The sequence below is a fragment of the Oncorhynchus keta genome, chromosome 23 (genome assembly GCF_023373465.1).
Source record: "Oncorhynchus keta strain PuntledgeMale-10-30-2019 chromosome 23, Oket_V2, whole genome shotgun sequence".
Classification (NCBI taxonomy): domain Eukaryota; kingdom Metazoa; phylum Chordata; class Actinopteri; order Salmoniformes; family Salmonidae; genus Oncorhynchus; species Oncorhynchus keta.
The window spans coordinates 25,996,281-26,020,428 of NC_068443.1; the positions used below are offsets into that span (position 1 = coordinate 25,996,281).

A 24,148-nucleotide genomic window follows, 5' to 3' on the forward strand; every position below is an offset into this window, starting at 1 on the left:
CCCTGAGGTGGGCTCATCTTCACATTCCCTTACCCTGAGGTGAGCTCATCTTCACATTCCCTTACCCTGAGGTGGGCTCATCTTCACATTCCCTTACCCTGAGGTGGGCTCATCTTCACATTCCCTTACCCTGAGGTGGGCTCATCTTATCTGTTTCCTTTCTGTTTAGCTTGAGGGAGTAAGACGTCTATGTTGAAATACTGAGAAAGTCTTCCACAAATAGATATCATTCCTCTTTCTGAAAAAGGAAATCCAAAGGTTATTGTTGTCGTTATATACAATCCTCTGTTCTAATTTCGAAGTGCTATGTTTTACTTTTGGTCCAGAACACAGCGTTACATCTGGCTGCCAGGGAGGGCCATGCGGCTGCAGTGACACTGCTCCTGGGCAGAGGGGCCCAGATGACGCTCAACAAGAGTGATGCCTCCTTCCTCCACGAAGCTGTTCTCAACGGCAGGAAAGACGTTGCCTTCGCTGTCATCCACAATGAGAGGTTGGGCCACTGTTGCAAGATACAGTGGATACTTTATCTATGTGCTGTTACGATGCTTTGACAGTACAGTGATGTGTTTGATTATTGGTATTCAGTTGGATTGCATGACAATGCCATATTGACATGTACAATATAACCTGTTTGTTTCAGATGTGATGAGGCTATGCTATTTTTCGAAGTGAAGTCAACTAAGGGATGTGTTGTCATGGACATGATAGAGTTCCTACCTGAGTCATTCAAAGTTAGTTTTTATTTTATTTTAACTATGCATAAAGGAAACTATAATAAAGGAAATTGATACAAATCTCCCATTTCTCAGTCAGCATATTAGAAAACATTAATGGTGCAGTGTTTCTCCACAGCATCTTTTGGACACTTGTGTGAAGGAGTCAGATGATGACGTAAATAGTTACAACTACTCTGTACGTCTGTTCTCTCTATTCTGTATTTGGTATTACCTTCTTAAAACTCAGATTCATTATTGCTTAATCAAATTCACAAAAGCATTCCAGTGGGGGCGTGTTGTAAACTAATATGTCTTTTATCAACAGATCGAGTACACTTTCAAATGGCTCCAAGCTCCCATTCATATCATTAAGCTTGCAAAAACAGACAAAAGCTACTACTTCCAGCCTCTCACTGCTCTAAACGTTAGTACCCACTGCAATTCTGTAGAGCAGTCTTTCCCAACTCTGATCCTACAGTACCCCAACAGTACATCTTTTTATTGTAACCCTGGACAAGCACACCTGATTCAACTTGTCAACTAATCATCAAGCCCTCAATGAGTTGAATGAGGTGTGTTTGTCCAGGGCTACAAAGAACATATGTACTGTTGAGGGTACTGGAGGACCAGGGTTGTGAAACACTACTGTAAACTGAACTGCACTCTTTTCAAACATGGAATTTTTCTCTAGGGTTAAGGGCCATGAAGTTTCCACAACTGACACTTTAAAGCAAAACAGTGCAATATCAGAAACAGGTCATATACAGTGACTTCGGAATGTAATTTGACCCCTTGACTTTTCCCACATTTTGTTACATGACAATATTATTCTTAAATGGATTTTTTTTCTTATTCCAGCAATCTACACACAATATCCCATAATGACAAATTGAAAACGGGTTTCTAGACATTTCTGCAAATGTATTAAATATAAAAACAGAAACACCAAATTTACATAAGTATTCAGACCCTTTGCTATGAGAATTGTGAGCAGTTGATGTTATTCTTAAATAACACAGACCCCAAAGCAAATCAGGGGGAGAAAAATATATTTATACAAAGAGAACAAATCATAGTTGTTATGCTGGAAAGTAGATGACAGATGTTCATTCTACCCTGTCCTCAATGATTTCTCCACTGAACAAAGAGACAGGATGTAGTTTATACCCCAACCCTAGCCTGCGGTTGACCAATTAGAATTCCTTGCAGCAAAATTGGGCCAATGGCCAAATAACAAGTATCCCGTTTCAGGCTCAATGTATAGACAATTTGGACCAATGAGAACTTGCCACATGTAGCTATGAGTCCTGGACTGAAATTCCTCCCGTGTCCCTAAACCATTCATCTTCAGTTCCCCTCTTGACCTTTAGTCCTCTGCGTTGTGTATTTACCTTTGAATATTCTTACATAATCAAAATTGAGCTCAGGTGCATCCTGTTTCCATTGATAATCCTTGAGATGTTTCTACAACTTGATTGGAGTCCACCTGTGGTAAATTCAATTGATTGGACATGATTGGAAAGGCACACGCCTGTATAGATAAGGTCCCACAGTTGACAGTGTATGTCAGAGTAAAAACCAAGCCATGAGGTCGAAGGAATTGTCCGTAGAGCTCCGAGACAAGATTGTGTCGAGGCACAGATCTGGGGAAGGGTACCAAACAATGTCTGCAGCATTGAAGTTCCCCAAAAAACACAGTGGCATCCATCATTCTTAAATGGAAGAAGTTTGGAACCACCAAGACCACCAAACTGAGCAATCTGAGCAATCACTCTGACAGAGCTCCAGAGTTCCTCTGTGTAGATGGGAGAACCTTCAAAAAGAACAACCATCTCTGCAGCACTCCACCAATAAGGCCCTTATGGTAGAGTGGCCAGACGGAAGCTACTCCTCAGTAAAAGGCACATGACGGCATACTTGGAGTTTGCCAAAAAGGAACCTAAAGACTCTCAGACTATGAGAAACAAGGTTCTCTGGTCTGATGAAACCAAGATTGAACTCTTTGGCCTGAATGCCAAGTGTCACGTCCGGAGAAAACCTGGCACCATCCCTACGGTGAAGCATGGTGGTGGCAGCTTCATGCTGTGGGGATGTTTTTCAGAGGCAGGGACGGGTAGACTAGTGAGGATTGAGGGTAAGATGAACGGAGCAAAGTATAGAGAGATCCTTGATGAAAACCTGCTCCAGAGACCTAAGACTGGGGTGAAAAAGGAAGGTGAACCTAAACATACAGCCAAGACAACACAGGAGTGGCTCCCGGACAAGTCTCTGAATGTCCTTGAGTGGCCCATCCAGAGCCCGGACTTGAACCCGATCGAACATCTCTGGAGAGACCTGAAAATAGCTGTGCATCGACGCTCCCCATCCAACTTGACAGAGCTTGAGAGGATCTGCAGAGAAGAATGGGAGAAACTCCCCAAATACAGGTGTGCCAAGCTTGTAGCATTATACCCAAGAAGACTTAAGGCTGTAATCGCTGCCAAAGGTGCTTCAACAATGTATTGCTTAAAGGGTCTGAATATTTATCATTTCATTTTTTGATTTTTTAAAAATTAGCAAACATTTCTAAAAACCTGTTTTTGCTTTGTAATTATGGAGTATTTTGGGTACATTGACGAGGGAAAACAAATATTTAATTCATTTTAGAATGAAGCTGTAACGTAACAAAATGTGGAAAAAATCAAGAGGTCGGAATACTTTCTGAAGGCACTGCATGTACAGTGCCTTGCGAAAGTATTCGGCCCGCTTGAACTTTGCGACCTTTTGCCACATTTCAGGCTTCAAACATGAAGATATAAAACTGTATTTTTTGTGAAGAATCAACAACAATAATTTTGCACGCCCAATTTTTCAGTTTTTGATATGCTTAAAAAGTTTGAAATATCGAATAAATGTCGTTCCACTTCATGATTGTGTCCCACTTGTTGTTGATTCTTCTCAAAAAAATACAGTTTTATATCTTCATGTTTGAAGCCTGAAATGTGGCAAAAGGTCGCAAAGTTCAAGCGGGCCGAATACTTTCGCAAGGCACTGTATTTGTCATTCCCACAACACAACATTGTTGGATAGTGAAAAGGAAAACATAATTATCTGATATGTATTCAAAGAGTTTATATTGTTATTTTTTTACTAGTGCATGGTGCAATTTAATTGCATAGAGCTTCTGACCCATCCTGTCTGCAAGAAGTATCTAGAAATGAAATGGTGAGTGACACTGCATGACCTTTATCATAATACGTTATCGTCATACTACTGTCTCCAACACTGTAAATATTAACATGATACTACTGTCTCCAACCCTGTAAATATCAACATGATACTACTGTCTCCAACCCTGTAAATATCAACATGATACTACTGTCTCCAACCCTGTAAATATCAACATGATACTACTGTCTCCAACACTGTAAATATTAACATGATACTACTGTCTCCAAACCTGTAAATATCAACATGATACTACTGTCTCCAACACTGTAAATATCAACATGATACTACTGTCTCCAACCCTGTAAATATCAACATGATACTACTGTCTCCAACCCTGTAAATATCAACATGATACTACTGTCTCCAACACTGTAAATATTAACATGATACTACTGTCTCCAACCCTGTAAATATCAACATGATACTACTGTCTCCAACCCTGTAAATATCAACATGATACTACTGTCTCCAACCCTGTAAATATCAACATGATACTACTGTCTCCAACCCTGTCAATATTAACATGATACTACTGTCTCCAACACTGTAAATATTAACATGATACTACTGTCTCCAACACTGTCAATATCAACATGATACTACTGTCTCCAACCCTGTAAATATTAACATGATACTACTGTCTCCAACCCTGTAAATATTAACATGATACTACTGTCTCCAACACTGTAAATATTAACATGATACTACTGTCTCCAACCCTGTAAATATTAACATGATACTACTGTCTCCAACCCTGTAAATATCAACATGATACTACTGTCTCCAACCCTGTAAATATCAACATGATACTACTGTCTCCAACCCTGTAAATATTAACATGATACTACTGTCTCCAACCCTGTAAATATTAACATGATACTACTGTCTCCAAACCTGTAAATATCAACATGATACTACTGTCTCCAACCCTGTAAATATCAACATGATACTACTGTCTCCAACACTGTAAATATTAACATGATACTACTGTCTCCAACACTGTAAATATTAACATGATACTACTGTCTCCAACCCTGTAAATATCAACATGATACTACTGTCTCCAACCCTGTAAATATTAACATGATACTACTGTCTCCAACCCTGTAAATATCAACATGATACTACTGTCTCCAACCCTGTAAATATCAACATGATACTACTGTCTCCAACCCTGTAAATATCAACATGATACTACTGTCTCCAACCCTGTAAATATTAACATGATACTACTGTCTCCAACACTGTAAATATTAACATGATACTACTGTCTCCAACCCTGTAAATATCAACATGATACTACTGTCTCCAACACTGTAAATATTAACATGATACTACTGTCTCCAACACTGTAAATATTAACATGATACTACTGTCTCCAACAGTGTAAATATTAACATGATACTACTGTCTCCAAACCTGTAAATATTAACATGATACTACTGTCTCCAAACCTGTAAATATCAACATGATACTACTGTCTCCAACCCTGTAAATATTAACATGATACTACTGTCTCCAACACTGTAAATATTAACATGATACTACTGTCTCCAACACTGTAAATATTAACATGATACTACTGTCTCCAACCCTGTAAATATTAACATGATACTACTGTCTCCAACACTGTAAATATTAACATGATACTACTGTCTCCAAACCTGTAAATATTAACATGATACTACTGTCTCCAACCCTGTAAATATTAACATGATACTGTCTCCAACACTGTAAATATTAACATGATACTACTGTCTCCAACACTGTAAATATTAACATGATACTACTGTCTCCAACACTGTAAATATTAACATGATACTACTGTCTCCAACACTGTAAATATTAACATGATACTACTGTCTCCAACCCTGTAAATATCAACATCATACTACTGTCTCCAACCCTGTAAATATTAACATGATACTACTGTCTCCAACACTGTAAATATTAACATGATACTACTGTCTCCAACACTGTAAATATTAACATGATACTACTGTCTCCAACCCTGTAAATATTAACATCATACTACTGTCTCCAACCCTGTAAATATTAACATGATACTACTGTCTCCAACCCTGTAAATATCAACATGATACTACTGTCTCCAACCCTGTAAATATTAACATGATACTACTGTCTCCAACCCTGTAAATATCAACATGATACTACTGTCTCCAACCCTGTAAATATTAACATGATACTACTGTCTCCAACCCTGTAAATATCAACATGATACTACTGTCTCCAACCCTGTAAATATTAACATGATACTACTGTCTCCAACCCTGTAAATATCAACATGATACTACTGTCTCCAACACTGTAAATATTAACATATTAACTATTTAGGAACGCCTATGGTATCAAAGTGCATCTGCTCAATCTGGCTGTCTACTCACTTGGTCTGGGGCCTCTGACACACATTATTCATACTCTGAAACCCATCCTCAACACCAATGTCACCCATACTACATCACCATCATCATCAGTAAGCATGGTGACCACCTCCCTTGACAAGGTGCCGTATGAGATCTGATTACATCCACAGCAAGACATTAGACTTCTTTCCTAGCGTATTTGTTTGTCTCAGAAACCCAATTCAATAACAACTCCTCCATCTTCACAGCAATGCTATCTTATCACCACCTGCATGTTCCTGATTCTTGCCATGAATCTGTACACAGTTGGCAAGGAGCTGGTGCAGATGGTTCAGCAGGTAATCATGGAAATATACATCTGATCTAACTACTATAGCCTCAATCCATGGTATGTGATTTATCTGGTAGTGTGATTTGATCATGTTAAATATATTGTAGCGAAGTTAACCCAACACCTAGCAACCTTGTCAAAGAGTTTGGATAACTTGGTATAAAGTTTAAGGTGGTTGGTTGACAGTCGCTGAACCCGGGTTCGAGACCCATTCGGGGCTACCTCCCGAATTCGTTACAATTTTGAAATAGACGTTAATTTGATGTGTTTCTATTCAAGGGTTCAAAGTACTTCCGTGATGTGACCAATGCATTAGACTGGGGTGCTGCCATCAGTTCTCTGTTGTTTGTGATCCCTTTACTGATGGACTTCAAGGAGACATGGCATTGGGAGGCTGGGGTAGTGGCAGTTCTTCTATCCTGGATCAACTTTCTCCTCTATTTCCAACGGTATGGAGACTGAATGTTTTTTTTTAAACATAAAATAGTGTAGGTTTACTGAGATTCCTCTTTGAAGAAACGTGTATTTATATTAACTGATCAAATGTATTTTTATCAACAAAAGCAATTTTAAGAAATGAAATCACTATTGGTCCACAGGTTTGAACGTGTTGGGATCTACGTGGTGATGTTTTTAGAGATTGCAAAAACTCTTTTAAGCATCATTGTACTGTTCTTCTACTTGCTGCTTGCATTTGCATTGGCTTTCTATGCCCTGATACAAGACCAGGTAAGTTTACAGGACCATAGAGATTTAACAATGTTTTATCTCTATGTGAAGAACATTGTATTGTGTAATGTATGTAGCTGAATGTTTTGTCTGTGAACATCTGTTAGAAATGACCAATAACTTGTACCTGTATTTGTATAATGCATTTCCACAGTTACAGTGAGCTCCGAAAGCATTGGTGAGAGGGACACATTTGTTGTTGTTTTGGCTTTATGATCCAGCACTTTGGATTTGAAATGATGCAATGACTATGAGGTTAAAGTGCAGAGTGTCAGCTTTAATCTGAGGGTATTTTCATTCATATGGGGCGAACCGTTTAGAAATTACAGCACTTTTTGTCCCTACTGTAGTCCTCCCATTTTAGGGGACCAAAAATACTGGGTCAAATGAACTAATGTATTTTAAAGTAGTCAAAAGTGAAGTATTTGGTCCCATATTCATAGCACGCAATGACTACAGCAAGCGTGTGACTCTAAAAATGTGTTTTTGGTGGTTTCAGATTATTTTGTGCTCTTTAAAAAATAATGGTAAAAAATGTATTGTGTCATTTTGGAGTCTCTTTTATTGTAAATAAGAATATAATATCTTTCTAACACTACTACATTAATGAGAATGCTATCATGATTACGGATAATCCTGAATGAATCGTGAATAATGATGAGTGAGAAAGTTACAAAATGCACAAATGTCATACCCTCAAGACATGCTAACCTTTCACCATTACAATAATAGGAGAGGATAGCATTTTTTGGGGGAGGGGGTGATATTTGTGTGCCTAACTTTCTCACTCACCATAATTCACAATTTATTCAGGGTTATCCATAATCATGGTAGAAACAGTGACTCCAAAATGACACAACACATTATTTACCATTAATTTCTATTGGGTACAAAATAATCTGAAACGTAACCAAAACAAACAGCAAATGCATCCAACAAATGTGTAGAGTCGCAAACTGGATGTAATCATTGCGTGCTAGGAATATGGAACCAAATACTTAACTTTTGACTTCTTTAATACACATATACAGTTGAAGTCAGAAGTTTACATACACTTAGGTTGGAGTCATTCAAACTCGTTTTTCAACCCCTCCACACATTTCTTGTAAACAAACTATAGTTTTGGCAAGACGGTTAGGACATCTACTTTGTGCATGACACAAGTAATTTTTTCAACAATTGTTTACAGACAGATTATTTCACTTATAATTCACTGTATCACAATTCCAGTGGGGCAGAAGTTTACATTCACTAAATTGACTGTAACTTTAAACAGCTTGGAAAATTCCAGAAAATGATGTCATAGCTTTAGAAGCTTCTGATGGGCAAATTTACATCATTTAAGTCAATTGGAGGTGTACCTGTGGATGTATTTCAATGCCTACCTTCAAACTCAGTGTCTCTTTGCTTGACATCATGGGCAAATCTCAATAAAACAGACAAGACCTCAGAAAAAATATTGTAGACCTCCACAAATCTGGTTCATCCTTGGGAGCAATTTCCAAACACCTGAAGGTACCACATTCATCTGTACAAACAATAGTATGCAAGAATAAACACCATGGGACCACGCAGCCGTCATACCGCTCAGGAAGGAGACGCGTTCTGTCTCCTAGAGATGAACGTACTTTGGTGCGAAAAGTGCAAATCAATCCCAGAACAACAGCAAAGGACCTTGTGAAGATGCTGGAGGAAACAGGTACAAAAGTATCTATATTCACAGTAAAACAAGTCCTATATCGACATAACCTGCAAGGAAGAAGCCACTGCTCCAAAACCGCCGTTTTGCAACTGCACATGGGGACAAAGATCATACTTTTTGGAGAAATGTCCTCTGGTCTGATGAACAAAAATAGAACTGTTTGACCATTGTGACCATCGTTATGTTTGGAGGGAAAAGGGGAAGGCTGGCAAGCCGAAGAACACCATCCCAACCATGAAGCCCGGGGGTGGCAGCATCATGTTGTGGGGATGCTTTGCTGCAGGAGGGACTGGTGCTCTTCACCAAATAGATGGCATCATGAGGCAGGAAAAGTATGTGGATATATTGAAGCAACATCTCAAGACATCACTCAGGAAGTTAAAGCTTGGTCACAAATGGGTCTTCCAAATGGACAATGACCCCAAGCATACTTCCAAAGTTGCTGCAAAATGGCTTAAGGACAACAAAGTCAAGGTGTTGGAGTGACCATCACAAAGCCCTGACCTCAATCCCATAGAAAATGTGTGGGTAGAACTGAAAAAGAGTGTGTGAGCAAAGAGGCCTACAAACCTGACTCAGTTACACCAGCTCTGTCAGGAGGAATGGGCCAAAACCACCCAACTTATTATGGGAAGCTTGTGGAAGGCTTCCTGAAACGTTTGACCCAAGTTAAATCATTTAAAGGCAATGCTACCAAATACTAATTGAGTGTATGTAAACTTCTGACTCACTGGAAATGTGATGAAATTAATAAAAGCTGAAATAAATCATTCTCTCTACTATTATTCTGACATTTCACATTCTTTAAGTAAAGTGGTGATTCTAACTGACCTAAGACAGGGAATTTTTATGAGGATTAAATGTCAGGAATTGTGAAAAACTGAGTTGAAATGTATTTTGCTAAGTTGTATGTAAACTTCCGACTTCAACTGTAAGTGAATTTGTTCCAATACTTTTGGTTCCCTAAAATGGGGGGGATTATACGCATAAAGTGCTGTAATTTCTTAATGGTTCACCCGATATGGATGAAAATACCCTCAAATTAAAGCTGACCGTCTGCACTTCAAATCCAAAGTGCTGGAGTACAGAGGCAAAGCAACAACAAACTAATGTGTCACTGTCCCAACACCTTTGGAGTTCACTGTATATGACTTCATGCATCGTTGTTCCCAGAACGTTGTTGACAGTGGATCAAGCATGCTGCTAGCAATCATGCAAGTATTTTTCATGATGGTTGGAGAACTCAACTACCAAGAAAATATCCTGAAGCCATTTCTGAACGGGATTCTGCCATTCCCTTCTTTGACCTATGCCATTTTTGTTATGTTCACCTTCGCTGTGCCCATTCTCCTCATGAACCTAATGGTAAGTCCTAAAATCCTACAGGAAGCAATTTCCTTATACTCCCATTATCAACTACGGATGCTTCATTGCATCTACATGACTATCCTTTTGTGTGACATAGATTGGCTTGGCTGTTGGTGACATAGCAAAAGTACAGGCGAATGCTGTGCTGAAGCAAATGGGAATGCAGGTGTGTTTTGATTTCTTTGTCATGCTTTTTCAAACTCATAAAGAATTTTCAAACTCTTTACGAGTGTTTGACGGCCAGGATTTAAAAAAAATCTGCATGTATTATAAACCATTATTCTACAGATTGAGCTTCACACTAGTCTAGAGGAGAAGATGCCGTACTGGTTAATGAAGAGGGTTGACCAGACCTCTCTCACTGAGTACCCTAACAGAGCCTACGGCAGAAAGGTGTGTCCTTTCTTCTGTTAGTTTAAAGAATTGTTTAATCAACTAATACTCTGCATGGAAATAATTATGGAGAGACATGGAGGTTGTCCAAGCCCACCACAGGACACTGTTAGTTTTTGGTATAGATGTTTGGTAAACAACATAGTAATAATGAATAGTCTGAATCTCCTTTAACAGAGAGAAATGTTCTATGCAATGCTGGGTATGGGGCATGAGAGAACCCGTCTCAGCCCCACTTCCCCTCCATCTACACCTATGGAACAGGAAATCCGTAAACAGAAGTACAGGTGAGGACTTAGTTCCCACCAGTGGTTTCTTTGACCTTATTCAAATACAACAGCAGAGCAATGCAAAGTATTAACATGATATTGTTTATCAGTATTTAGTTTATCAGTATTTAAAGTGCATTCTATCAATTTTGTTTTAAGCGCTTCAATACTACACACATTTTTAGACTATTAAAATAGATGATCTATTATTTACCCAGGCTGAAGGAGATGTCTAATGTTATCGAGAAGCAGCACAACCTGCTGAAGCTGATCGTTCAGAAGATGGAGATCAGTTCGGAGGTGGAGGAGGAGCATGATGGTCCTCAGCTGTTCCAGGGCTACAGGGACAAGTCCCTCCCCTCCCAGAGCAAATGGAACCCTCTGCTGAGGGCACTGGGAGCTAGGAAGTAACATACACCACATATATTATAATGGACTGACAAGTCAACCCCTGCACATCACCCATTCAATATTTCAGCTAAACTAATCGACAGTGTTCCTTTAGTAATGTATATTACTAGATGTAAGGGAAGACAAGTGTCATGATTTAAACTCATTTCAATTGTATTTTGCATGGTTTTCTGAATCATTTAGTCGGATGCCCCCCAATTTTCCTATGGGCGTAAGATAGGGTATATAATAGAAAACGAGTCAGGATTATACATTTACAGTATCTGTGCATTCTTGCTAAAGCGCTTTGAGGACCCCATATTTAAGTGTCCTTTAAAACAATATTCATTGTTAGAGGTGTATCAATAACATATTGTTTCTGTAGCTGACTAGGAGGACAAGGATCTGTGTGTACTGGATCATGTTTTTCTCTTTTTGGCATCCTCTGTGGGCTCAGGCATGGGTTTCTTCCTCTTGTTTTCACTGTGTACTGGAGAGAGATGCATAAGAAAAAGACAGCTTATTTGATTGTGGATCCAATGAGTCCAGGGCCCATATTCACATTGCGTCTCAGAGCAGGAAACCTGATCTAGGATGAGATCTCTCCTTGTCTTATTCATTATGATTCAAAAGGCTAAATTGATACTAGATCACAACTCCTACTCTTTTGATAGGCCCAAAACTACAGTATGAAAACAAAAAACGCATTATTCCACTTTGATTGAGAATTGAATCCCTGCACACCTTCTCCATGATGTTTCCAAGTACCTTATAAAAATGTTTTAAAAATATTGCCCACTGTACTATTATGGGAATGTTAGGGATCATGTATTGAAAGTGGTTCTAACCTGAAGCTGGGCTCCTTCCCTCCTCTCTGTCTGGAGTGGGCCTGTGGGGGGAAGTCTTTACATGATGACAAGGAGGACGGGGAACAGAGGACCGGGAGGCATGTGCACTGGAAGAGTGTGCAGTAACAGTTTGTCTGCACTCCTCCTGTTGGACTGCTTGAACTGTGGCAATAGGCTTTACCCCTGGGGAGAGGAATGTGGTGTTGTAAGAAGAGAGGGGTGACACCAGTTACCCCTTACAATACATACGGTCTTCAATAGGAAACGCTCCATTGGATTTCCATGCATGGATCAGAACAGACATACAGTAGGTAAATGACTGAACCTAAACAGGTGCAACCATCAGATGGATCATGTTGAACTGAACAGTGAATTGCTAAATACATAAAAGGGACAAAGGGAAAATGCTGTGAAATCTCAAAAATGCCATATTATGAGTGAAAGTTGCTTTTTCAATAGGGTGTATTATTTTGGGTCATATAAACAAAGGAGTGAGACAGTGTGCGTGTGAGAGAGAGAACAGTCTGTTCTATATCGCATCTTTCTATCTGTAATAACTCTAAACATTTTCCAGTAAAGAGGTGGCGTGGAGTGTAACATAGAAAATGAGGATTTAATCATCTCACATACAGTGCATTTGAAAGGTATTCAAGCCCTTTGACTTTTTCCACATTTTGATATACAACCTTACTCTAAAATTTATTAAATGATTTTCTTCCCTCATCCATCAGAAATACCATATTTACATTAGTATTCAGACCCATTGCTATGAGACTTCAAAATTGAGCTCAGGTGCATCCTGTTTCCATTGATCATCCTTGAGATGTTTCTATAAGATTCTCTGGTCTGATGAAACCAAGATTATTTGACCTGAATGCCAAGCGTAACGTCTGGAGGAAACCTGGCACCATCCCTACGGTGATGGATTGTGGTGGCAGCATCATACTGTAGGGATTTTTTTCAGGGACTGGGAGACTAGTTAGGATTAAGGGAAAGAGGAACGGAGCAAAGTACAGAGAGAACCTTGATGAAAACCTGCTCGAGCACTCAGGACCTCAGACTGGGGCGAAGGTTAAACTTCCAACAGGACAATGACCTTAAACAGACACTTGCTTCGGGAGAAGTCTCTGAATGTCCTAGAGTGGCCAAGCCAGATGACGGACTAGAACCCAATCGAACATGTCTGCAGCGGTGCTCCCCATCCAACCTGACAGAGCTTGAGAAGATCTGCATAGAAGAATGGGAGAAAAACCCCAAATACAGGTGTGCCAAGCTTGTAGCGTCATTCCCAAGAAGACTCAAGGCTGTAATCGCTGCCAAAGGTGCTTTAACAATGTACTGAGTAAAATAGTCTGAATACCTATGTAAATGATATGTTTAAAAAAAATATATATTAATACACCCATAAAAAAATTCTAAAAACAATTTTGGGTTTGTCATTATAGGGTATTGTGTGTAGATTGATGGGGGTGGGGAAAATGTAATACATTTTTGAACAAGGCTGTAACGTAACAAAATGTGGGGGGAAAATCAAGTGGTCTGAATACTTTTCAAATACACTGTAGATGAGCAGAGATAAATGTGAATGAGGCTAATCAAGATTGCATGCAACTTTGTCAAGTCAACTATACCTAACACTACAATAAAGTGATTCTTATGGTAAAAGTAGCTCCCATGCTACTTTATTATGGAATCAGCTGACATCATGTACATGGCAAGAATATCCTCCATTGATTATGCTTTCACACCATGAAGACATAGTCAATGACAAGACAGAAATGTCATGCAAAATAGGACAATAGAATGCACATAGAAAGATATCTAGGAGATAGAAAGCCTGTTCGTGCAGTTAGTACAGTAGCATGCACTCACACAAAGGGATCAATCCTCTGTAAGCAAAGCAGCAGTTTAGAACGATGAACTGCTTGTTCTGCTAGAAGAAACAGCACACCACGCCACTCAAGACTGTCCGTCCAATCCCCAAAAAAGGATGAAATTCATATTTATTGATTTTAAATTGTTTTACAAAGTACACAAAATTCCTTGTATATTCATGTATCATTTATATAATGAATCGTTAATTTGTGCATGGTTATGCAATCATAACATTAAGACTGAACAACATTTATTGGCATACATGCTGAAATGAACAAAACAACTAAAAACACTTGTATTAGAACAAATAAAATAGCATATTAACACTTTCTACCAGCATTTATAAAAGAAATGTTACTAACAAAGGTTAGATAAGCAATCAGGTCGTAAACAGGGTTTTAAAGCCAGGGTTACGTTTTCCAGTTAACACTCATATTAATATCCAGATGAAAAAGCAAAGTCATGCTTTATCCAAATGCACAAAGTGTTCCTTGTCCAAAACACTATCAGAGAGAGACTGCAATAGAGCGAAGAAGTGCATACAGAAAGACAGTACAAACAGAAGTTCTCTGATCCTAACTTACTTACACCATGGTCCCAAACGCAAGTATAACACTCCATCCTGAGCCAAATTGTTGACAGCTCGAATTCATAAATACATTAACAAAATGCATAGAAAATTGAATTTACTCAATGGACACTGACCTACAAACTCTAACAAGGGAAAACCAAACATAAGTACAAACATCCAAACAATGACATAACATTGTTTTTTTGAGCTCAAGTTTGTGCTGGTAATGCTCCAGGAGATTACTTGTTATCCAGTCGCAGTAGTTGTTCCTTACCATTGACGGTTAGTGATCTTAACTGTCCGTCTTCTTCCACCTCTACGCGTTCCTGTCCATTCTCCACAATTCTAAAGTATGGAGGGGGATTCAAATCATTTTCTAAATCAATGCACTTCAATAAGAACCAATGTTAAAGGATACACTATCATCAGAGGCTATCTGGCCTAATAGAAAAGTAGTTAACTAGTTGCATATTCTGCTTGACAGCATAACAATGAAAGACTAAACAAAACGATATCAACTTCACTGTGTGGTTAGTGAGCTACTACTAATCTACCTTTTTGTTGTGATTTTCCTGCCGTTGATGAATTTCGTGGAGGTTGATACGGAGCGGAAGTTGCCCATCCCGCCTCCTCCACCTCCACCCCCGCCACCAAAAGAGGTGGAGGAGAAGGCAGTGAAGCCACCATGGCCTCCTCCTCCTCCTCCCAGATGACCCATGTGACTCATATGGCCCATAGGACTCATATGGCCCATGTGACCCATGTGTCCGAAAGAGGTAAAGCCTGTCAGGGAACAGAGAGATGACATTCACTTATAGATCCATAACAATCCCATCTCTAAACGCATCAACAATTACATCCTCTAACTGCTTTAAGGAAAAGTGATTCTGGATCGATAGCTTTACACTTTATTTGACAGTACAGACAGGACCAGTTGTTTCCTAAGAAATTAGAAGGTGAACTGATAAATAACATACATGTTTGTTCCTTTGGGATAATGTTTTGATTAAACATGAACAGTACCAGTCAAATGTTTGGACACACCTACTCAATCAAGGGTTTTCTTTATTTTTACATTGTACATTACTTTAAGACACGAAGGTCAGTCAATGCGGAACATTTCGAGAACTTTTCAAGTTTATTCCAAGTGCCGTTGCAAAAACCATCAAGCGTTATGATGAAAATGTCTCTCACGAGGACCACCACAGGAAAGGAAGACCCATAGTTACCTATGCTGCAGAGGATAAGGTCATTAAAGTTAACTGCACCTCAGAAATTGCAGCCCAAATGAATGCTTCACAGAGTTCAAGTAACAGACACATCTCAACATCAACTGTATAGAGGAGACCACGTAAATCAGGCCTTCATGGTTGAATTGCTGCGAAGAAACCACTACTAAAAGGACACCAGTAAGAAGAAGAGACTTGCTTGGGCCAAGAAACACATGAAATGGACATTAGACTGGTGGAAATCTGTTCTTTGGTCTGATGAGCCTGTTCACCCCGCTATCATCTAGAAGGCGAGGTCAGTACAGGTGCATCAAAGCTGGGACCGAGAGACTGAAAAACAGCTTCTATCTCAAGGCCATCAGACTGTTAAACAGCCACCACTAACATTGAGTGGCTGCTGCCAACACACTGACGATGACTCAACTCCAGCCACTTTAATAATGGGAATTGATGGGAAATGATGTAAATATATATCACTAGCCACTTTAAACAATGCTACCTTATATAATGTTACTTACCCTATATTATTCATCTCATATGCATACGTATATACTGTACTCTCTATCATCGACTGCATCCTTATGTAATACAGGTATCACTCGCCACTTTAACTATGCCACTTTGTTTACATACTCATCTCATATGTATATACTGTACTCGATAACATCTACTGTATCTTGCCTATGCTGCTCTGTACCATCACTCATTCATATATCCTTATGTACATATTCTTTATCCCCTTACACTGTGTATAAAACAGTAGTTTTGGAATTGTTAGTTAGATTACTTGTTGGTTATTACTGCATTGTCGGAACTAGAAGCACAAGCATTTCGCTACACTCGCATTAACATCTGCTAACCATGTGTATGTGACAAATAACATTTGATTTGATTCGATTTTGAGTCCAAATTTTAGATTTTTGGTTCCAATCGCTGTGTCTTTGTGAGACACAGATTAGGTGAATGGATGATCTCTGTGGTTCTCACCGTGAAGCATGGAGGAGGAGGGGTGGTGCTTTGCTGGTGACACTGTAGGTGGTTTATCTAGAATTCAAGGCACACTTAAACAGAATGGCTACCACAGCAATATGCAGCGATACACCATCCCATCTGGTATGCGCTTAGTGGGACGATCACTTGTTTTTCAACAGGACAATTACCCAAAACACACCTACAGGCCATGTAAGGGCTATTTGACCAAGGAGAGTGATGGAGTGCTGCATCAGATTACCTGGTCCCCACAATCACCAGACAACCCAATTGAGATGGTTTGGGATGAGTTGGACCGCAGAGTGAAGGAAAAGCAGCCAATATGCTCAGCATATGTGGGAACTCCTTCAAGACTGTTGGAAAAGCATTCCAGGTGAAGATGGTTGAGAGAATGCCAAGAGTGTGCAAATCTGCCATTAAGGCAAAGGGTGGCTATTTTGAAGAACCTGAAATATAAAATCTATTTTAATTTGTTTAACACTTTTTTGGTGACATGATTCCATATTTGTTATTTCATTGTTTTGATGTATTCCCTATAATTCTACACTGTAGAAAATTGGTGTGTCCTAACTTTTGACCGGTACTGTATATTTGGGACCTGTGTTTCCTGACCTGGGTCAAACGCTGTGAAGCCTGCACCAAACGGTGGGAAGCCACCAAATCCCCCGAAGAAGGGTCCCCCCGTTCGACTCCTGCTCACTCCCCTGTGGTGCCTCCTCCCTCCACCGAAGAACTCATCCCCAAACGGATCCCCTCCTGCAGGAGAAGAGAAGAAACAATGTGAAGAGAAGAGAGACTGTGTTCAGTTTCTGGGTGACAGCTAAAGTTATAAACAACAAGAAATAGCCTGCATGCTTTCAGATAAATAGACCTATGCCACCTACGCACAGAAAGTGAATGTAATGCAATTTACTGACTGTAAATCTCCAATCTAGTAGATGTTATGAACTAAATGATTTATATTATTAGTTTCTGGGATAAGCATACTGAGTCTATTGTAACCAACCCAACATGATCCTCATAAAGGACGACTGAGCCCCCTCATTCATCACTGACTTTCCTTCTCTGGTTGCCCATTTCATCTCTGCCTGCCTCTCATCTCTGTGCTCTCCTATCTCCTACTGATTGTCCCCCTCTTCCATCTGAAGCGCTCTCTGTAAAAGCTTTAAAATATATATATTGTTGACAATGTATTACTAATAGTCAAAAACCAATGCTCGTAGAAAGAGGAGGAAAGGAAGTGCTACTAAGGTACACAATAGTACATTTTGGTAGACAGAAGGTGCTCTTTGGTAAACGAGTACATTTTGGTAGACAGAAGGTGCTCTTTGGTAAACGGGGTGAATTGGTCATCAAAAAGAAAGGAGGACCAAGGCACTCTTCATATAATTAATTAAAATGCCTTTCTTTCTATTTCTATGTTCATTAGAAACAAAGTTTTTTTTTAACTGACGCATTTCGGCTGCATGGCCTTCGTCAGGGAGTACAAAGAAATAATACAATGTCCTCTTTTAAAACAGCTTTTCCAATTAGCCCTAATTTAAAGAGGGACTGGTTGCAAAATTGATTGGACACACCTAGTAAGCAATACTATACACACAAAGTGAAATACTGTAGCTATGTTATCAAAAATGTAAACTCCAAGCTTGAAGTATCAGAATGCCTAGAACTGTAGTTCTAACCTTAAATACAACTGGGAGAAGTGTCAAGAACAAGAAAGCAATATATTCCATAGTCCACTAGAACACAGCAAACATGAACAACAACAGTCTAAAGATAGCTGAGGGAAATTGAGCTAAAAAATGCTCACCAAAGAAATCCGCAAAAGGATCTCGACCGCCAAAGAACTCTCTGAAGACATCTTCAGGATTGCGGAACGTGAACCCTTCGTTGAAGTGATCACCATTGTGGTAATGTCCAACTAAATGAAAACAAAAATGATGAATATGGTCAGTGGAAATAATGATAAGTGTTATGATTGTTAATTACAGATGAATAGAGTAACTAACAATTAAACCGTCCAGAAAATAATTGTATACATTTCTGACATCCGCCAAGAGCCTAATAAAGAAAGGACTTACCACCTCCTCCACTGTTTGTTGTTAGGCCTGCTTTACCATAGCGATCATACATGTTCCTCTTGTTGGCTATAACAGAATATAAAAACGTAAACTCACATCAAAACAAACAGTAAAATGATAAACAGGATGATAACAAGTGAGATACACTGGATGCTTGTCAAGGGTTCAGAGGGACATGACACTGGGTAAGTACATACATATCAGCATATACAGCCTTTATGGGATTATTAAGGCGAATTTCAGAAGGAATCAAATATGATCTTTCGCAACCTCAACTACTCACATCGCATTAACACACAATTTAACAATTGCATAACAGTTGTGGATGCCGCTATTGTATGTGAACAAACAGCTTCCTTGAAAATAACTTATTTTGGTTAGATGTATTTTACGTGTCATGGATGCAGATATCAGTGCATTATTTATTGTTCATCTATTATAAATACTGTGTTCTCTTGGCTTCAAACGCCTTTCAAAATGTATGACTTACCATCTGACAGAACCTCATAGGCCTCAGAAAGTTCTTTGAACTTTTTCTCTGCTTCTTCCTTATTTTCTGGGTTTTTGTCAGGATGCCATTTTAGTGCCAATTTTCTGTACCTGAAAGCAGAGAAATGCATTAAACAGCAACTCAGGGGGACTTGAAATGTAAGCCTAGCTTATTATCTCAGTATATCAACCATTTAAAACTTCTGAAAATCCATTCATCTACATCTAGTGTCTATCTATTGGAATACATACGCTAAACTTGACAAGACTACTTACGCTTTTTTAATGTCTTCTTGAGATGCATTTCTTAGGACTCCTAAAATGTGATAATATTCCACCATGGTTTTGTATAAAGTTTTTCCAACCTGTGTGAATAGGAAACAGTAATGTAAAATTTGCAGGAGTGCACATCTTATACAAACTATTGTGTAAATGAGGAATTATTTCACTGGCCTCAGGGAACAAAAAATGCAAGTACAGCAGTACCTTGAATATGGGATAATCTATGTCTTAAATTACTTTATCCTCCCCAGACTGGACTGGCAGTTGCCTGGTAACTAATTGGCATGCATGAGTGACATCTGGAGGATGGAGGCTTACATCCCATAAAGGTCAACGCTTTATCGTCCAAAGAGGTCACATTCTGGCTCAGTGTAGAACATACCCCCTGGTGCAATTTCACAATAACCAGGCCTGATTGACAACCCTGGGTCAACCACAGGGGCAATGCCACAATTGTCCGTATGTTGAAGCTCCTGATCTAGGTAACTAACATGTAGTGGGGACATTAATCCTTGTGCTGCGGCTGCGTTAGTCAGGTATACAACGTTAGCTAGCTACTGTTTAACTATCGATTTTATCAGTTGGAAATAATTGTATACAATTTCGCAGAGTCTCATCTTTTTCTCTTTCCGCCATATCTTTGAAATGTCACTCTGCATTCTACTAGCTAATGCGTGTATAATGCCTAAATGTTAACGTTAGCTAGAAGATTGCTAACTCAATAGCATATCCAGTTTTGTTCGCCGTCCTGTGCCTCCTAGCATTACACATCACCTAGCAACTCAAAACGAATCATACCAAAGCTAAAGACCATACTGAGTGTTCTAGCCAACATCAACATTTTGCAGTAACTTGCGTTGCTGTCAAAATTATCATTCTGGCTAGCTAACTAATGCCAACCAACAGGCTAGCAAGCTAACTAGCTAGCTAATGTTTTTGTGATGAAGCCCAGCATCAAAGGAATGTGTCACTGGTAAAACAAAGACTTGGTCAAATTACCTAGCTCTTCAGCCGTCCCAGTTTTCTTCTATAGCCTGATAAGTTTCCAGTAGTGATTTATTATCGTTTTCCAGTTATGGTTATTCAAGAAAATGCTGCTTTGCCCCAGACAATTCAACAGCCTTGGGTTGTTTGTAGTTTTACGTAACATCCGGTTAGCTAATTTTATTTTTCTTTGGTGTTTTTGAACGACGACCAGACCATCAGTCGGCGCAACATCGCCCCCTATTTGTTTAAGTAAACTGGGGGTATAACCAATGTAAAAACGGCAAATTCTGTGAAATAACTGTGTAAAATTAACCAAGATGAAAGCGTATTTGTTCATTCGTAACTTCAATATAAATTATTTGCACAACCTTAATTTGCCTTATTTTTATTTACATGTATTTATTTGTCTACCATGTCTGATTAACAGAAGTGAACAGGAAGGGGGGGGGGGATTTTGCCACGAGAAAACCGTTCAGCCTTGCCCTCTGGCAAATGATCATTGCTTCTCACCAATATTTACTGTCTCTATAACTCTCCTTGTTACCCACACTCAGCATAATTTTCTTCTTGAAGACCAATTATAGATGAACCAAGCAAATTATAACCCTCTCCAACCTTCAAAAGTGTATCCCTTCCTTCCTTCCCTCCCTCAGCTCCTCAAGTAAGGTTCTATCTCTATTTATATCTCTAGTCATTAAATAACAGCTCACAAGTATGTAGAGTCAGAGTCAGTCTGAATAATTGTTTCTGCCATCCTCAGTCGCTCGCAGTCCTATAAATAGAGCCAGGCCTGGTGCTGCATTAGTAGGAGAGGGACTGATTAGAATGAATTTGCTGTGTGAATAAGGTTCTTAGACCTTCTGTAAAAATAACTACTCCTGATTACCTTGGTTTGCTAAAACACTGGGCTGCATGCAACTAAACAAATACTTACACATTACCTGTCTGATGATTACACCTTAGAAATAGTTCACAGGAAAGAACCCCGCTATGACTCTAAAGAGATATAAGTAACTCAGCAACACACTTATCTGAAAATATTGTCTAGGCCTGTATCATACATAGACCAAGTGAAAATGGTAGGTTTATTATAAAACAAATGATTTGTCAGTGTTTTTCCCATTCAACAATTTGTGAATGAAGGTTTGTGTTAACTAATTCATAATTCCTTATTCATTCAGTGGTTTGGGAAGAGAGAGAGAGGGCATGAAGGAGAAGATGAGACTGGAGTGAGAGTCATAGGCTTTTTAAAGACAATGCCTTGAATTAATTGCATCCAATGAGCAATGGAGTCAGATTAGAGTCTTGTGACAGTACTTCCAATTAAGCCTGACAGACTGCACTGGGGAAAGCAAATGTGATTCAACTGAATTTCACATTGTGACACTGCATTGTATTACACTGCAGGCCATGTAGAAAGAGTTTAGCCCACTAGCACACATAGTTATATTCCAGATATAGGATGGTGAAGCATGGTGATCATAAGCGTGAACATTGTATCAGCGACTTCATGAATAACCCGAACCAAATTGATGCACATTGTCATTCTCTAAAGCTGGTGCTGGCATTGTAATTTTGGGTAAGAACTAGGTGATTCGCTTTCAACTTATTTGGGAGAGGGGAGGAGCTGCTGCTAATGCTGTTGGTGGTGGCATGGCGCTTTAGGCCAAGCTAGTATTGATTGACTTCCTTCATATTGTACCTTTGGGAGATTGCGAGAGGTACAGAGGCACTTAGGATATTAAACAAGATGCAAACTTTAGTGGGCTAAACCTTTTAGTGATGCCATTAATTAAACTGGCATTGTGTACATGGGCACTGTCTGGCAGCTGAGGCAGACAGCGTGGGCATGCAGGGTAGCCTGGCAGGTTCACTTTCAGAGAAAAACTAGTGCCAATGAATGATGCAATGGCATTAACATTATATTCCCATAGGAGCAAACTTGTCATGAGAGTTTTTCTCAAAATACTCCATTACTGTTGACCTAGACAGTATTTTCAATAGCATGAGGTCCAATTATTGAGGTCCAGCCGTATTCACCGACCTGACCAAGGCTTTCGACTCTGTCAATCACTGCATTCTTAACGACAGACTGAAAAGCTATGGTTTCTCAAATGACTGCCTGCCTGGTTCACCAACTACTTCTCAGATGGAGTTCAGTGTGTCAAATCGGAGGGCCTGTTGTCCGGACCTCTGGCAGTCTCTATGGGGGTGCCACAGTGTTCAGTTCTTGGGCCAACTCTTTTCTCTGTTATACATCAATGATGTTGCTCTTGCTGCTGGTGATTCTCTGATCCACCTCTACGCAGACGACACCATTCTGTATACTTCTAGCCCTTCTTTGGACTCTGTGTTAACAAACCTCCAGACGGGCTTCAATGCCATACAACACACCTTCCATGATCTCCAACTGCTCTTAAACGCAAGCAAAACTAAATGCATGCTCTTCAACCGATCGCTACCAGCACCTGCACGCCCATCCAGCATCACTACTCTGGACGGTTCTGACATAGAATATGTGGATATCTACAAATACTTAGGTGTCTGGTTAGACTGTAAACTCTCCTTCCAGACTCACAATAAGCATCTTCAATCCAAATCTAGAATCGGCTTCCTATTTTGCAACAAAGCATCCTTCACTCATGCTGCCAAACATACCCTCGTAAAACTGACTATCCTACCAATCCTTGATGTCATTTACAAAATCGCCTCCAACACGCTACTCAGCAAATTGGATGCAGTCTATCACAGTGCCATCCGTTTTGTCAACAAAGCCCCATATACTACTCACTACTGCGAACTGTATACTCTCCTTGGCTGGCCCTCGCGTCATATTCGTCGCCAAACCCACTGGCTCCAGGTCATCTATCAGTATTTTCTAGGTAAAGCCCCACCTTATCTCAGCTCACTGGTTACCATAGCAGCACCCACCCGAAAGCACGCGCTCCAGCAGGTATATTTCACTGGTCACCCCCAAAGCCAACTCCTCTGGCCACCTTTCCTTCCAGTTCTCTGCTGCCAATGACTGGAACGAATTGCAAAAATCACTGAAGCTGGAGTCTTATATCTCCCTCACTAACTTTAAGCATCAGCTGTCAGAGCAGCTTACCGATCTTTGCACCGACATAGCCCATCTGTTAATAGCCCATCTAACTACCTCATCCCCATATTTTTTATTTTATTTGCTCCTTTGCACCCCAGTATCTCTACTTGCATATTCATCTTCTGCACATCTATCACTCCAGTGTTTATTTGCTAAATTGTAATTATTTTCCCACTTATTGCCTTACCTCCCTAATCT

The 24,148-nt window shown here is 39.6% G+C and overlaps 2 protein-coding genes across 2 annotated transcripts in view; one reads left to right on the forward strand and one right to left on the reverse strand.

Moving 5' to 3' along the window:
- LOC118402073 (transient receptor potential cation channel subfamily A member 1-like) overlaps window positions 1-11,516 on the forward strand; it is a 25,155-nt gene extending 13,639 nt beyond the window's left edge. Inside the window, exons 15-28 of the mRNA XM_035799944.2 lie at window positions 327-493; window positions 644-734; window positions 856-915; window positions 1,045-1,143; window positions 3,853-3,923; window positions 6,285-6,453; window positions 6,562-6,651; window positions 6,924-7,093; window positions 7,244-7,373; window positions 10,249-10,440; window positions 10,541-10,609; window positions 10,732-10,836; window positions 11,014-11,123; window positions 11,324-11,516. Of these exons, the coding sequence (XP_035655837.1) occupies window positions 327-493; window positions 644-734; window positions 856-915; window positions 1,045-1,143; window positions 3,853-3,923; window positions 6,285-6,453; window positions 6,562-6,651; window positions 6,924-7,093; window positions 7,244-7,373; window positions 10,249-10,440; window positions 10,541-10,609; window positions 10,732-10,836; window positions 11,014-11,123; window positions 11,324-11,516 (1,716 nt within the window). The remainder of the gene's footprint in view (window positions 1-326; window positions 494-643; window positions 735-855; window positions 916-1,044; window positions 1,144-3,852; window positions 3,924-6,284; window positions 6,454-6,561; window positions 6,652-6,923; window positions 7,094-7,243; window positions 7,374-10,248; window positions 10,441-10,540; window positions 10,610-10,731; window positions 10,837-11,013; window positions 11,124-11,323) is intronic.
- Window positions 11,192-21,027, reverse strand: LOC118402075 (dnaJ homolog subfamily B member 6-like). Its single transcript, XM_035799946.2, has 10 exons — window positions 20,860-21,027; window positions 19,855-19,943; window positions 19,580-19,689; window positions 19,090-19,155; window positions 18,819-18,929; window positions 17,621-17,764; window positions 15,344-15,572; window positions 15,064-15,134; window positions 12,344-12,526; window positions 11,192-11,985 (listed from the first exon to the last, which is right to left on the reverse strand). The coding sequence occupies exons 2-10, from the start codon at window positions 19,917-19,919 to the stop codon at window positions 11,915-11,917; spliced, it is 1,050 nt and encodes a 349-aa protein (XP_035655839.1). The 5' UTR covers window positions 19,920-19,943; window positions 20,860-21,027; the 3' UTR covers window positions 11,192-11,914.
- Window positions 21,028-24,148: the final 3,121 nt, after the last annotated feature.

What these genes read in the sequence shown, in the direction of transcription:
- LOC118402075 (XM_035799946.2), bottom strand. Translation starts at nt 19,919, where the DNA reads ATGGTGGAATATTATCACATTTTAGGAGTCCTAAGAAATGCATCTCAA. An exon ending in CTATGAGGTTCTGTCAGATG is followed by an intron (nt 19,156 to 19,579) that starts GTAAGTCATACA and finishes ATTCTGTTATAG; the next exon opens with CCAACAAGAGGAACATGTAT. An exon ending in AAGATCACTAACCGTCAATG is followed by an intron (nt 12,527 to 15,063) that starts GTAAGGAACAAC and finishes TCCTCTCCCCAG; the next exon opens with GGGTAAAGCCTATTGCCACA.